Source organism: Salvia hispanica, chromosome 6 (assembly GCF_029641045.1).
Source record: "Salvia hispanica isolate PSC_SH4W2 chromosome 6, Shi_PSC_v1, whole genome shotgun sequence".
Classification (NCBI taxonomy): Eukaryota; Viridiplantae; Streptophyta; class Magnoliopsida; order Lamiales; family Lamiaceae; genus Salvia; species Salvia hispanica.
In genome coordinates this window covers 169,843-184,099 of record NC_142697.1, presented here as the reverse complement: position 1 = coordinate 184,099, position 14,257 = coordinate 169,843, and the positions used below count along the sequence as shown (strand labels likewise).

At 39.0% G+C, this 14,257-nt stretch overlaps 3 protein-coding genes across 6 annotated transcripts; 2 read left to right on the top strand and 1 right to left on the bottom strand.

Annotated features, from left to right (window-relative positions):
- The first annotated feature begins 4,242 nt into the window (after positions 1 to 4,242).
- On the top strand, positions 4,243 to 5,007 carry LOC125208451 (auxin-responsive protein SAUR32-like). The gene has a single exon (XM_048108071.2). The coding sequence runs from the start codon at positions 4,306 to 4,308 to the stop codon at positions 4,840 to 4,842; it is 537 nt and encodes a 178-aa protein (XP_047964028.1). The 5' UTR covers positions 4,243 to 4,305; the 3' UTR covers positions 4,843 to 5,007.
- Positions 5,008 to 5,606: 599 nt separating this feature from the next.
- On the bottom strand, positions 5,607 to 9,771 carry LOC125207602 (Tetratricopeptide repeat (TPR)-like superfamily protein). Of its 4 annotated transcripts, XM_089061933.1 has the most exons (14): positions 9,642 to 9,771; positions 9,394 to 9,529; positions 9,273 to 9,310; positions 9,106 to 9,190; positions 8,731 to 8,836; positions 8,575 to 8,645; positions 8,163 to 8,229; positions 7,858 to 7,920; positions 7,449 to 7,520; positions 7,245 to 7,346; positions 6,529 to 6,603; positions 6,213 to 6,311; positions 6,000 to 6,116; positions 5,607 to 5,923 (listed from the first exon to the last, which is right to left on the bottom strand). In XM_089061933.1, the coding sequence occupies exons 2-14, from the start codon at positions 9,510 to 9,512 to the stop codon at positions 5,810 to 5,812; spliced, it is 1,128 nt and encodes a 375-aa protein (XP_088918059.1). In that variant the 5' UTR covers positions 9,513 to 9,529; positions 9,642 to 9,771; the 3' UTR covers positions 5,607 to 5,809. The 4 variants fall into 4 exon arrangements, with proteins under 4 accessions (XP_088918059.1, XP_047962968.1, XP_047962966.1 ...); XM_048107011.2 differs by lacking the exon at positions 9,642 to 9,771 and having other exon boundaries at positions 9,466 to 9,625; XM_048107009.2 differs by lacking the exon at positions 9,642 to 9,771 and having other exon boundaries at positions 9,394 to 9,623.
- Positions 9,717 to 10,270, top strand: LOC125207603 (ribosomal protein-like protein). Its single transcript, XM_048107012.1, has one exon. The coding sequence runs from the start codon at positions 9,717 to 9,719 to the stop codon at positions 10,104 to 10,106; it is 390 nt and encodes a 129-aa protein (XP_047962969.1). The 3' UTR covers positions 10,107 to 10,270.
- The last annotated feature ends 3,987 nt before the right edge of the window (positions 10,271 to 14,257 follow it).

The following is a 14,257-nucleotide window of genomic DNA, read 5'->3' as shown; positions in this document are numbered from 1 at the left end:
CTCTCTTAGAGCATCCACAGTGGTCGGACCACTAGTCCGCCCTAGTAGACGGACGAGTTAGTGGTCGCCATATCAGCATTTTTTAGTCCAGCCCTTCCTTCTGCAGTGGTTTCGGACTAGTGTCCACCTTATCGATTAAAATCCATTTTCCATTTAATTTTAAATGTTATTGTTTTTTTATTTTTATTTTCAATTACTAAAATACCAAAATATAGTACTCACTCTGTCCCACAATAATATGCACTCTTTCCTTTTTAGTCCGTCTCACAAGAATATGCACTTTCCAATTTTTAAACCAATTTCTCTCTAATGAGGTGAGACCTATTCTCCACTAACAATACTTTAATTACGTTTTCTCTCTATATTTCTCTTACTTTACCAATTTTGCATGAAAATCCGTGCTAAACCCAAAGTGCATATTCTTTAGAGACGGAGGGAGTATTATATTAAACACAACATATTTAAACAAACAACTACATTACTTAATTAAAAAAAACTACATCACTTAATTTTAAAAAAACCTATATTATTTATTTAAAAAAAACTACATTACTAAATTTATAAAAACAAATACTACTCATCTAAATCTAACTTCTTGTTCAAATTCTTGATCATCTTGTCATACTTCCGACGGATCTCTGGATCAGTGGCATTATTACATGTAGTAGTCGTATCAAGTATCAACCTCTACTCGTAACTCTCGCAAAAGCCACCAAACTCCTAGAGCGCTGTGGCCACGAGCTGAGTAGACGGCGCAGGCGGCTCAGCCGATGCAGACGCCATCGACTTCCCTCTGGCCTGGGCTTTGTCAGCCTTGTTGTCAACAGGACGCCTAAAAGTAGACGTTGGTATGCCGAAACTCCCTTCCGCTTAGCATTGAGATCCATAGGCGACGGGCCGCCACTGCTTGTGTAACCGCTACTGACAGTGTTCTTCGTCCGCTTCGGCGCTGAGGACGCGACTGGTATTCCTCCGTCGAACTTCGGCTTGTCTTTCGTGTAAATATCCCTAAAGTTGTTGATGTTGAGCTTGATCAATCCCAACACTTGCGGAGCTACTCCTTGCTTCGCTTGTACGCCCACGCCGGCTTCACCATGTTGTATCTGGCCTTAATGCGATCCCACATCCTGACCATAGTCTGGTGGTTGTCGTTTATCGAATCCTCCGATATATCGATTCAAGTACTCCTCTGGAATGTAGTCTGTGCACCCGACGATGTACTCGTTGTTGAGATCATTGGATGGGAGTGAGGCGGCTGGAGCCTTATCCTTCCGAGTTGTCTTTTTCTTCTGCGTCGACCCTGTAGGAGTCGGTGTTGAAGAACGGATCGAACTCAGACTTAGAACCGTAGGTGTACCCTACAAGAGCCTCGACCCTATAGTTTTCGTGGCCGGGCCAATGGGCGCCGCCTTCACTTCCGAACATCGGCATACCGTCGTTCGCACTATACGGGTTTGGAAAATTGCTGGGATCCATATTTGAAGATAGAAAGAAGATGAGAAGAGGAGTGGACTAATTGTGATCATGGGAGAAAAAATGGATTGAGGTAGTACATATAATGTTTGAAAAATTTAAAAAAATAAAAAAAGAGAAAACACGTGCATCGTCCTCCTCGTCTGTACTTCTCCGTCGGCCTGCAATGGGCGGACAAGGGATCGTCCGCGACCGAACTTTTGGTCGTGTCGCTCGTCCGCCGACCTGCAATGGGCGGAGGATCGCGGACGAGGGATCGTCCAGGCGATCTTTCAACCATTGTGGGTGTTCTTACTCTCTTCATCCCCTTGGGCGGCACGAGATTTTATACAACTTTATTTTGTGTGTTAAGTGCAGAGAGTACAGTTAGATTTGTGGAATAAAGTAGATATAAATGTGTTTCCATTTTAAGTATGAGTCATCTTAGGTTGAACAAACCTAAAAGGAAAATGGATCATTTTTAGTGGGACGGAGGGAGTACTTTATTTTATCTACTTAACACATTATTCTTAATCTCCGAAAAAAAATGCCACAATTAATAAGGAAATTAGAGTTTTAATTATCAGTCTTCAACTCCAACTATTTTACCTTAGATGATAAGGAGGATGTTGGACTAATAACGTGAATTCAGGGAGTAGATTTTAATGATTTACTATCTTTTTGATCAACTAAACGTTCTCTCTCCGTCCTAGAATGATCCACGTTCCTATTTGATTTATCATAATCAAGATGATCAATTACTTAAAAAAAGAAATATCTTTATCTCAATTTTATTTCTTCTATCTTATTTTACTCTTTCCACTTGGATTGATACACAAAATAAAGTTCATAAAATTCCGTACCATTCAAGAAAGAGGTTATTTTACTCTTTCCACTTGGATTGATACACAAAATAAAATTCATAAAATTCCGTACCATTCAAGAAAGAGATCATCTTTGTTGGAACAAAGAAGTAGTATACAGTTTGGGACTTTGGGTAAATGATTCTCAAAAGCCCCCCAGTTTAGTGGAAACGGCTGCATTCAATAGGATGGCTGTTTCGTTGACTTCCACCGTCGGTTGAAACAGTTGGAATCCCATAATTTTATTCTAGTTGGTAGTACCTTTTTCTTTTATAAGTGGTTAGGTAGTTTATGTATAACGCAAAAAAGCAAATGATTTGCAATAGACCTAACGTTGGTACATTATATAAAGCTGGTGAGCTTGTATTCACTAATTCTTCTTGTTTATTGGTAATCTTCTTTTTTTTTGGTAATTCACTAATTCTTTTGGCTGAGTACATTATATCAGATTTTCTTGATATTCGTATAGCAAATCTTGATACTATTTCCTCCGTCCTTTATAATTTGTCATCATTTGATCCAGCCCGAGTTTTAATTAGTAGTGTGCGAGTCCTATTTTTATATATTAATTGTATAATAAAATGTGAGTGAGAATGAATTAGTGGAATATAAGGTCCATCACTAAAAATAATAAAAGTGAACTGTGACAAATTTTTAGAGACGGAGGGAGTACTATATTTTTATATTGCGTGTGGTTTAGAAAAAATACATGCCCATTTCCATTTGGGTATGAATGAATGATTGGCATGAGTAGCACAAGGCCTACTTGCTCTCTTTCTCTCTCTCTCACATGGCAATTCAATTGTGTGCCATCTTCCACGATCTCTAAACACTTGAATCAAATAAACTATGGCGCAACAGTACATTGGCAAAAATAGTTTAATAAATGGTGTGAATCAATTAATGGCATTTAATCAAGTGCAAATACCCAAAAACAAGCTGGGATGGTGATAATTATAATAATGGACGTCACGTTCGCTAAGGGCGTTTCCCAAGGAGGGTATTGTACGTCTTTTTCCTCTTGTAAACCATTAGTATTTATTTATTAATATCGTAGATCTGTACTTGACATTAATATTCAATCATTAGATTATTAAATATTTTGAATACTACTCCTTTTCAGAGATGGAGCTAGAAATTTATAGGAACAAGAGCAAATTTATCTACGAAGAAAATTTTAAAACTTGAGGAGGGACACTTATTAAAATTTAAAGGAAATATATTATATGAAAGACAATATTTATATAGGAGATTAAATATGCGGTGGGGCAAATGCCCCCCCTCACGGCCTTAATAGATCTGCCCTTGCCTCCGTCCCAACTAAGTTGAATCATATTTTTCTTTGGGACGTTCCAACTAAATTGAGTTTGATTTTCTTTTTAAATAAAAAATAAAATGTCCAATCATTTTTACTTTATTACATTATTTACTTTACGCTTGTATTTATTTTTCCTATTTTATTTCTCTTCCCTACTTTTTAACATAATTTTTTAATCACCAAAAAGTTATGTCTCAACATAACAACAAAAAATAATTGGATCGGCGCTGCCAGGCTTTTTCGAACAACTAAAATCTGGAAATGACTTAATTACATTAATTCGTAGCTACCGAGATCTACATACTCAAACCAAAAAATGTACGTATATATATATATAATAGGAGTAGTATTTAATACTATTAGTTTCGGATTTTGAGGCACAACCCACCATTATCATCATGTATTATTGACCATCATTAATGATCCATCCATCGATATTGTACGTTGTACTTAACAGAAAAGAAAAATGATTAACTTGGTGTTTAAGTATTGCTAATTAAGAGAATAATCCAAGTTGAACATAGTTTATGGTTTGACCAACAAAAATATGGAATCTCGCCATGTCTATATATTGTCTAGTTCAGCCATTTCCTAGTTCCCATCTCTCACTTCTTCTTCTTCTTGTTCTTGTTCTTCATTTATTCTTCCACACACACAGACTCATCGTGAGAGATGGATTCTTCATCAAGAAAATCTAACAAGATTAGAGACATAGTTAGACTACAACAAATCCTAAAGAAGTGGAAGAAGGCCGCCAAAAGCAATGCTACAACATCAACCACAGCTGCCACGACCACCAACAAGAGCATAAAGTTCTTGAAAAAGACACTGTCCTTCTCAGAGAGCTCTTCATCCTCCACAGCCGTGACAAATGCCGTCCCAAAAGGGTTCGTGGCGGTGTGCGTAGGGCTGGAGCTAAAGAGATTCGTGATTCCAACAGAGTACCTGAGCCACCAAATGTTTGGGATTCTACTGAGAGAAGCTGAAGAAGAGTTTGGATTCCAGCAAGAAGGTGTGCTTAAGTTTCCATGCGAGGTGGAGGTGTTCGAGAAGATATTGAAGATGATGGAAGACAAGAGGTCACTGTCATCGCCATCGTTGGTGCTTATGCATGATGATGGAGATAACTATGATCTCATCATCAACTGCTCTAGTAACTACTCTCCGGACGCTACGGACCTCCATCACCACCCGCAGATGTGCAGATGACAATTCAAAACTATGTTTGCAGTGCAGTTTTGTATGAATATTGTGGAGGCATCGTTTCGATTTAGTATCTAAAAATAGAGTATGATTCAAGGTTTGATCAATAAATAATAGTACTACTGTTACTGTACAAAGCATGCATGTGCCTTGTATACGCATGCCATGTTATGTTTTTTTTTTTAATTGCAAAATTCAAACATTTTCTTCTTACTTAATCGCTTTAGATTTATACACTCGTACACTATTCATCTTATACACTTAGCAAGTTGCTTAAATGAAGATCATTATTTGTATATTGGTTTTGGACGACACTCTACAGTACTGATGATGGAAGAAGTGTTTTCTTCATTCTACTAGTTTAACTATATCAGAGGGACAACTTGTTTGGATTCCTCACCTCAATTAGCTTGTATAATTATTACCCATACGCTACAATGTTATTGCTTAATTTGATGGATAGCTTATAAAATATACTACATTTATTACCCTTTGATCCCATCAGAGTGGGGGAAAATTTTGGGTCAAAGTCGAGTTTAGAATAATACATATTTTAACAAGTAACCGGAATTCGTGGTGCTCTCACATTAGTAACTGACGAAAGCCCCACCCACGCCTCCAAATTCGGTATATTAGTATACGGAGTATACTATATACATACAAATGTTTTTGTGTGTGCCTGTGTGTTTTGACTCAATTCAGTTTAAAAAAAAAAAAAAATACTAGGAGTAGCACATAAGAAAGAGTAGATTGTAGGTGAACACAAATCATCATGAAACATGATTTAATAAACCCTCTTTGCATTTTGTCATTAAGAGTGCACAAGAAGACACAAGTTATATGGTAAATTCTGTTGATTCATTTCTAGTTTGTTGCAAACTGAAGCCAATCAAACATCTTCACGAGGCCATCCATCTAACCCAGAAAAGTAGCAAATGGCAATGGTGATGTGTAAATGGAGTCATGATCATTGCTAGCGTGAATATTTGTCTACGAGAGCCTTTGCTTTATCTGGTGCAAAGAAACGTGCCTGTATAAACATTCTCTCTGCATCACCTATACTCCCATTCTCTTTCATGATAATGCCCTGCAGTTGTTGAAATATGCTTCAAGTCACTAGTTCATTCTTAACCATTTTACTCATCTTATTAAACAATACTGACCTTTGCTAAGTAGCCCCTGAAATCATCAGGGTGGCTAGATATAAGTTGATCATAAACAGCTACTGCATCACTTATGTGGCCCCAATCTGCATAGGCTTTTCCTAGAAGCAACTCCACCTTAACTCACAAACAGGATCTTAATATATTTATACTACATCATTTTTATGAGGATGCTTGTACTTAACAATCCAATTCTCTAAGATAACTACTCACTTGAATGGGATCCACATCCGATCTCATTTCTGCAGTCACACTATCACCACTAGCTTCGTTATTCAAGCGGTCACGAGCTTCCAGGAGCATTTTAACAGCCTATACAAGCAGAAAATATATGTTTACTGTTTGTTTATGAAATATTCCGACAATCTATGCAAGTCCAGGTAATGGATACAAATAAATCAATATCACTATGTTGAGGTTACGTAGCTTGAGTTGCACTAGTCAAATTTACAATGCATGACACACTATCGTTCAAAGTGTGCCAGAAGACATACTTCGATTAAAACATACAGTATCATTTTGTAGTTACCTCATCAGGTTTTTTGGCAGATATCAATGAATTTGTAAGACCTCGAAGGATTTCAAAGTCAACACTCCTAGATGCCTGCACAAAATTACTATTCAGCTTTCAGAAAAAATGTTGCTCAACTTTAGACACTCTTGAACCATGGTACAGCATACAGAGCCTAAGCTTACACAAGATATTCAGCTCGCGGTCATGGAAGAGTTTATAATGTTTATATCCTAATGTTGAAATGGTCTCTTGAGTTTTAAAACTAAATAAAATGATGGAGCTTATAAGATTTCGCCAACACTATATTGCAATTAATATAATCAAAGGCAAAATGGGAGTTCTTTTGATATTAAAAACCAGTTAACAACTCTTTATTTTCCTGAAGAAACTTATAAAATCCCAGTATCCGATTCTCAAGCATTCTAGGGCCTCCATTAACCTCTAAAATCCCTCATAACACATTTTCTGGTGCATTCTAAGTGGCATCAAAATTATCAAACGAAATGTCACGTTTGGATGGTTAACCTAGTGATACATATGGTGTGCACATGTCACTTAATCACATGGATAGCATGGACCACAAAAACTGGCAAAATAAAGGCTAACATTATCTTTATGATAGACAGACTTGTAAATCCACACTCCATATGGAATATGGTTCCCAAGTGAAGTGATCATATTACAAAATCATTCAGTAAACCTAAAGTCTCCAGAGTCTATCATAGACTAACCCTTTCAGCATTCCTATAAGCAAGAACACTTCCTTCATAATCTTTCAGCTCATATTTGACTTCACCAAGCAAACGAAAAGCATCAGGGTCTTTTGGTTTCTTCTGCAGATAGAAGGAGGCCAATTTAGAGCAAAAGTGAAAATACTGGCTAGATATGGTATGTGGTTCACCATTATAATGGATTTTGAGGAATAAATTTCTAACCTCTGTCAATTTTTCAAGCAACGTTGCAGATCTTTTATATTCTCGCATTTCTGCTAGGGTTACTGCAGCTCCCTAATGAAAAAAATGAAAGAGTAGGCTTTTTGTTGAATCACCTCATAGAGTTGTATCATTCTTTTGTGTGCATATGGAGTTTCATAGTGTTCAAATAGCAGTCATAGAATACGAAAATCATTTGCTTTCTGCAGCTGCTATGAGACAGATTTGTTCTTGATACACAGTTTTCCAAAGCTGAGTGCTGTGTGTGCATAGCTTGGGCTAAGTTGCTAGAGTTTATTGGTATTATATGATGGACTCAGCCCAGTTTAGTAAATTTCATACACAGTCAAGTCACAGAGCATCATGAAACTATCTGTATGTTATTTCTTCATATTAATACATCAGAACTCACTTCAAGAGCAGTCGAATCTTCAGGTGAAGTGGCAAGTGTTTTTTCGAACTCCTTCAGCCTCTTCTGTAAAAGTATGAAAAAATTATGCAAAGGATAAGATTAAGGCAGAAGCAATTGAAGGGCCTATAAACTATACAACAAAGCCACAGTCCTGAACATCAGTTTATATACCATTGTGTGAAGATGACTACCATTATGTCAGGGATTAAAACAAATAAGCAGTATTAAGCACTAAACACAGTATGAGCCAAGAATGGATATGACATAAATCACATAATGCGAAGAGTGAAGGTTATCATTCTCACCTCAAGGAATGATCTCTCTTCTTCAGAAATTTTATTGACTGTGGCAGCCTCCTCTGTAGGGCTAACACTGTCATTCCAAAGAGCATATAAGTATTACTTAATTTATATTATACCTTGCCCCCCAAAAAACCCAGAAGACTCCCCCCCCATCTCCCTTTAGCCCACCAACCAAAAAAAGGCCTGTGTATGTTGGTGAAGGTAGAGATTTACATCAGAATATCACACAATTTAGTAGTTTTAGTTTGACCATACGTTTTAGACCATTTTCTTCTAGTAATTGAGGCTTGGTCCATTTTGTTCATACAGACTAATTAAACATCTGATTTAGGACCGACATAGCTTATACCAGAAACTGACATTATCATTTAAATTGGAAAAAACAAGAAGAAATCAGATATTCGAAGGACAATACCTTCCAGAAGGAAGAAAGTCTCCAAGGGCAAACACCAAGCCAAATGTAACAACTGCAACTCCAACTCCAATCTATCATATCCATTCTAGAATATTAGCAATCACAGGAAAACCAGAATTTCCAAGAAAGAAGTAAATATAATCAGAGGGATATTACCTTAGTTCCCAGTCCAATTGTGGAACTGTTGTCTTCAACTGGTGCGTCATAATCAATTGCCCCAATTACTTTTTTCTCTTCTTCTTTTTTCTGCTCAAGGGCGGACCTTCACAGTTGGAGGAAGTTTTGAGTCAACATAACTATAAATAAAGTTCGGAAAGATAGATGATGGGTGCAAGGGGAACGTATTGGATTGGAGGTATAGTATTTATCAGCAAATTGAGGAAGAAATGAGCGGTAATGCAGGTCAGACTAGTAAGAAATAAAGCTTGGCAACCTGCACTGAAAGAAGACAATCTATAGTGCATGAAAAAGTTAAAAAGAATAAATAAAAAAGCAATGCTAAGAAAACATCTTTTTATCATGCAAACTTACTTTTTAATAGCCTGGAGACGCTGCTCGAAATCAAGATCATCAGAAGAAGTGTAGTTGGTTTTGGGAGAGCTCAAACCGGGGGCCTCTGCCAAGATATTAGAAAAACTTTAATCAAGAAGGCAAAAGTAAAGCTATGTAAATGTAATGCAGGATTGGGGAGTAAATACGGTTGGGTGAGGTGGATGATTGCTTCGACTTGATTTTTCTGCAGCAAATTAAAGTAGATTGCAACCATAAATAGTTTAAAAGGCATAACAGGAAGGTGATGTGCAATCTGTGGTTAATTACTTGGAGTCGGGATTTTTTGTTTTGGGGCCAAATCCCCGACTAGAATCGGAGCATTGAATTGAAACACCAAACCTCGACCTGGCGAGAGATGAACTGGATTCAGAACGGCGACGGAGCATGGCAGCCGCAGTCGCAGCTGCAGCGGTAGCCATTATTGTTTATAGATTGAGTTTGATCCAAGTGGCAGGCTCTTATTTGATTTATTTTAAAAAAAATTATTTTATTCATTAAAAAAAGCAATTTTGAACCTTATCTCTGATAAAGTCTAAATCTCTCTTCTTCATTTCATTTTGGGGGATAGGGTTTAGAAGAAGGGCGAATTGATGGAGAAGCAGAAGCAGCAAATACGAGGCAGTGAGAAGGCGAGGAAGAAGAAAATGCCGAGCCCGCAGGAGCTGGTGACGCACTACGAGAAGCAGGGGATGACGACTCAGGAGGCTTCGCTTAAAGTGATTGGGGATTTGCAGGGAGCTCTCTTCAGAATGATTTCCGCCAATAACAAACGCGACGACTCCAATTCTTCTCCGCAAGTGATTTCCGCCAAGCTGGACGCCGTCCACGCTCGCCTCGTCCAGCTCGAAACGAAGCTCGATTCCAAGCCCAGTTACCCGCAGGCCCTGGCTCTGGGCGTTGCCTCCGCCTCCCTTTGGAATGGCGCCCTTGAGCTCTGGAACACCGTTCGTCGCGCCACCTCTTCCGACCCCTCGGCCTAGTTTATTTCATTTCTTATAAAAAGAATATGATGATCTATCGATAGAAGAAACCATTTTGTCTCCTTGTTATCTATCCAATTTTGATACTTATGTTAGAACAATTAGGGCTTGAAACGATTCCGGTTTACATTATTAGACGGATGAATGTAGCTTTGCTGTCTTCATTTATTGTCTTTTTTTCTTATGACATGGAACCATGCCACATTGATGCATCATGGTAATTGGTAAGCATTAAATAATTTATCTTTTCATTGAAATCTATTTCCTTTTTTTTGGTTGGGTTGGTGATCGAACGCAGTTTTTTTGCACAGTTTTATCTAATTGTTGGTTTTAGGACTTACAAGAAGGAATACAAAGAGATAACTGAATCGAAATTACAAAGAAAATTTGAAACAAATAAACTGAAAAAGAAATAGCCGAGTCGAGGAGGCTTCTTTCCGCAAGACGAGATACGCTCCGATAGTGCTCTTCGGATCGGCGTTTCGTCCCCAAAGATAAAACGGCTGCGTCTCTGGTGAAGCAGCACCGCTATCAACAGAGCTCCGGCGAACTGGATGGAGGAGAGGGCAGAGCTTCAACAGAAGAACAATGCAGAGGGAGGAGAGAGTGTATGATGCAGAGGGATTCTAGTCTTCTGTGTAGAGAATGCTAGAATGGCTAGCCTATTTATAGGCTCAGTCCACTGTAGGGGTCAACGCAGCCTTGATGGCTGTCATCAATGCCAGACCGTAACGGTCGTCGGTTACGAGCTGTAACGTTCGGGCGTTACGAGCCGTTACACGCTCAGAGCTAGAGAGGCTGAGTCTAGAAGCTTCTAGATTCGTTCACGACGTGGACTATCACGTGTCAGCCACGTTTGCTTATCGCGTCATACTGACGAGGTGGCATCCCGCTTGGCTTGTTGACGTGGAAACAGTGGTGGTCTAAAAAGAACTAGACCCACTAGAGTTGGACCAAGCCCGCAACTAGGCCCACGACCAGGCCCAAAGAACAGCCCAAAGACCACCCAAAGACCAATTGCCAAGATCCAAGTCCAAGGACAAGGACAAGGACACGGGCACGGGCACGAGCACGAGGCTCGAGGCTCGTGGCGCGCGCGTGTGGGCTCTTACAGCCCATCTTAGTCCACTATAATTATTACATGTAATAATCCTTCTTATTAAATACTAGTTTAATAAGGTTGTAACTTCCAATGTGAGATAATTAACTCTCTTAATTATTCTCTAATCTTCTCTCATAGCTCATTAAGTTTGCAATTTTGCACAACTTTAATCCATTATTTCTCACTCACCGAGAATCGGATTTGAGAAAATAAATATACCACGGTCATCTACTCCGAACGTAGATCGACACTATATTATTTAATTTCACAAAATTAAATATCTCGTTGAAATTATAATTGATCAAAGTTCATTGACCGGACATAGATTCCAACAATCCCCCACTTGAGTGGAAATAGCCAAATGCAAATGCATGCAGACACAAGCTCAACCCTCGAGAGGTATATAAGCATAAGGATAGGTAGCTTTTAGCTTTGAACCTTCCATAGTCAACGCCATCGGATACACAGGCAGCCTAGTAGCGCGATGCTTTGAACTAGTCCCCCACGGCGTGCACCGAGACAATGGTGTTAATGATTAAACACCTCAACCTCATTCGTTCTCACGTTTTGTGTCTTTTGCGGCCTTGGACACCACTTTGGATTCATAAGTGTGTAATTTGAAGCGACCACACTTCACACTTACATAGGTGATTCCTGCTCGAGTATCTTGCCCTACTCGGTCTCTTTGAGAACTTAATCTCCTTGAGATCCTTAGGAATCATTAAAAGTCATAGACTTATCCTCACCACAAGGCAGGTTTTCAAACACTCTATTGCTCTCTAGGGAATAGATGTAGATGAGTGTTTCTCACGAACTCTCATAGCTTAGTTTTCCCATTGAACCAAGTTCTTGGGATCTCCAGTCATCATGGTTGGGTCACCACTATGACAATTCTTTAGTTTGTGGATTTCAAACCCATTCTCTCTATCAACTTATTCATTTGATCACGGTTTAACCCTTTGGTTAGCGGATCCGCTAGATTATCTATTGACTTCACATAGTCAATTGTAATCACGCCTGTTGTGATCAAATGTCTTACGGTATTATGTCGTCAATGAATATGTCGAGACTTACCGTTATAGAAGCCATTATTTGCCCTCCCGATAGCGGCTTGGCTATCACAGTGAATCAACACTGGAGGCACTGGCTTACACCAACCTGGAATATCCTCAAGAAAGTTCTTAAGCCATTCGGCTTCTTCCCCAGCTTTATCTAAAGCTATGAATTCTGATTCCATAGTTGAACGGGCTATACATGTCTGTCTCGTGGTCCACGAAACAGCACCACCCCCAATAGTAAAGACGTATCCACTTGTTGAAAGTGAGTCCTTATTGTCGGATATCCAATCCGCATCACAGTACCCTTCAAGTACCGGGGGGTATCTCGAAAATTGTAGCCCATGATTTTGAGTATGTTTTAGATATCTCAAAACCCTTACAAGAGCTCTCCAATGCTCTTTGCTTGGATTACTCGTGTAGCGACTCAACTTGTTCACGGCACAAGCAATGTCCGGCCGAGTGCAATTAGTTAAGTACATAATGCACCCAATGACCCGTGCATATTCTTCTTGTGCAACGGGTTCGCCCTTGTTTTTGCTCAAGCGAACATTGAGTTCAATTGGAGTCTTAACCGGCGCGCCATCATAGGCATTGAATTTCTTCAATATCTTCTCAACATAATGAGATTGGGTTAAGATGATTCCATTGGATGTTCTTAGAATTTTCATTCCAAGAATTACATCGGCTAGACCCATGTCTTTCATGTCAAAGTTTCTCTTTAACATGACCTTTGTCTCATTAATCACTTGAGTGTTACTACCCATGATTAACATGTCATCAATGTAAAGACACACTATAACGTACCCGTTATCAGTGCTCTTAATATAGACACATTTGTCACACTCGTTGATTTTAAACCCATTTGATAACATCACATTATCAAACTTCAAGTGCCATTGCAACGTCGCTTGTTTTAATCCATATAGGGACTTTACGAGTTTGCATACTTTTTTCTCTTGTCCAGGTACTACAAACCCTTCGGGTTGTTCCATATAGATTTCATCCTCTATTTCACCATTTAGAAACGCAGTCTTAACATCCATTTGATGAATCTCTAGATTGTGCAACGCACCAATCGCGAGAAGCACTCAGATAGATGTAATCCTCGTTACGGGTGAATAGGTATCGAAGAAGTCATGTCTTTCCTTTTGTTTAAAACCATTTACAACCAATCGGGCTTTATACTTATCCACTGTTCCATTGGCCTTAAATTTTCTTTTAAGCACCCATTTGCACCCTAAAGGTTTGGCACCTTCGGGCAAATCAACCAACACCCAAGTGTGGTTTAGCAAAATTGAGTCAATTTCGCTTTGAACAGCTTCTCTCTAATGTAACCCGTCTGGACCATCGAATGCTACTTTTATTGACGTTGGCTCTTCATCCAACATAAAAGCAATGTAGTCAGGACCAAATGTTTTTGGTGTTCTGACCCTACTACCACGTCTTAGTACTGCATCACTTGGATCATGCCTCACTCGCTTGCGCGATTTAGGCTCTTCATCCGCGGATTTAGAACTAGTGGCTCCATCCACTGTTTTAGAACTAGTGGCCTCATCTTCAATTCTTGTCTCAGAATTGATTGGGACTTCTTCTTTGTCCTTGCAAGGAAATGTATTTTCGAGAAATATGATATTCCTTGACTCGATTGTTGTTCCTACTGTAATAGTCGATATTTTAGACTTGTGAACAACAAATCTATATGCACTACTATTAAGTGCATATCCAATGAAGATACAATCAACCGTTTTAGGTCCAATTGTGACTTCTTTGGGCGAGGGAACCATCACTTTCGCCAAACACCCCCACACTTTGAGGTATTTGTATGATGGTTTCCTTCCTTTCCATAACTCATAAGGAGTGATGTCTTTTCCTTTTAGTGGAATTTTGTTTAGGATATAGTTGGCTGTCAAAATAGCCTCTCCCCACATGTTCTGGGGTAATCCTGAACTTAGTAGCAACGCATTCATCATCTCTTTTAGAGTTTGATTTTT

Excerpts from the sequence above, each read along its gene's own strand:
- LOC125207602 (XM_048107009.2), bottom strand. The coding sequence starts at position 9,545 with ATGGCTACCGCTGCAGCTGCGACTGCGGCTGCCATGCTCCGTCGCCGT. Across the intron at positions 9,311-9,393 it reads ACAAAAAATCCCGACTCCAA|AAAAATCAAGTCGAAGCAAT; the intron begins GTAATTAACCAC and ends AATTTGCTGCAG. Across the intron at positions 6,312-6,528 it reads CTGCCAAAAAACCTGATGAG|GCTGTTAAAATGCTCCTGGA; the intron begins GTAACTACAAAA and ends CTGCTTGTATAG.
- LOC125208451 (XM_048108071.2), top strand. The coding sequence starts at position 4,306 with ATGGATTCTTCATCAAGAAAATCTAACAAGATTAGAGACATAGTTAGA.
- LOC125207603 (XM_048107012.1), top strand. The coding sequence starts at position 9,717 with ATGGAGAAGCAGAAGCAGCAAATACGAGGCAGTGAGAAGGCGAGGAAG.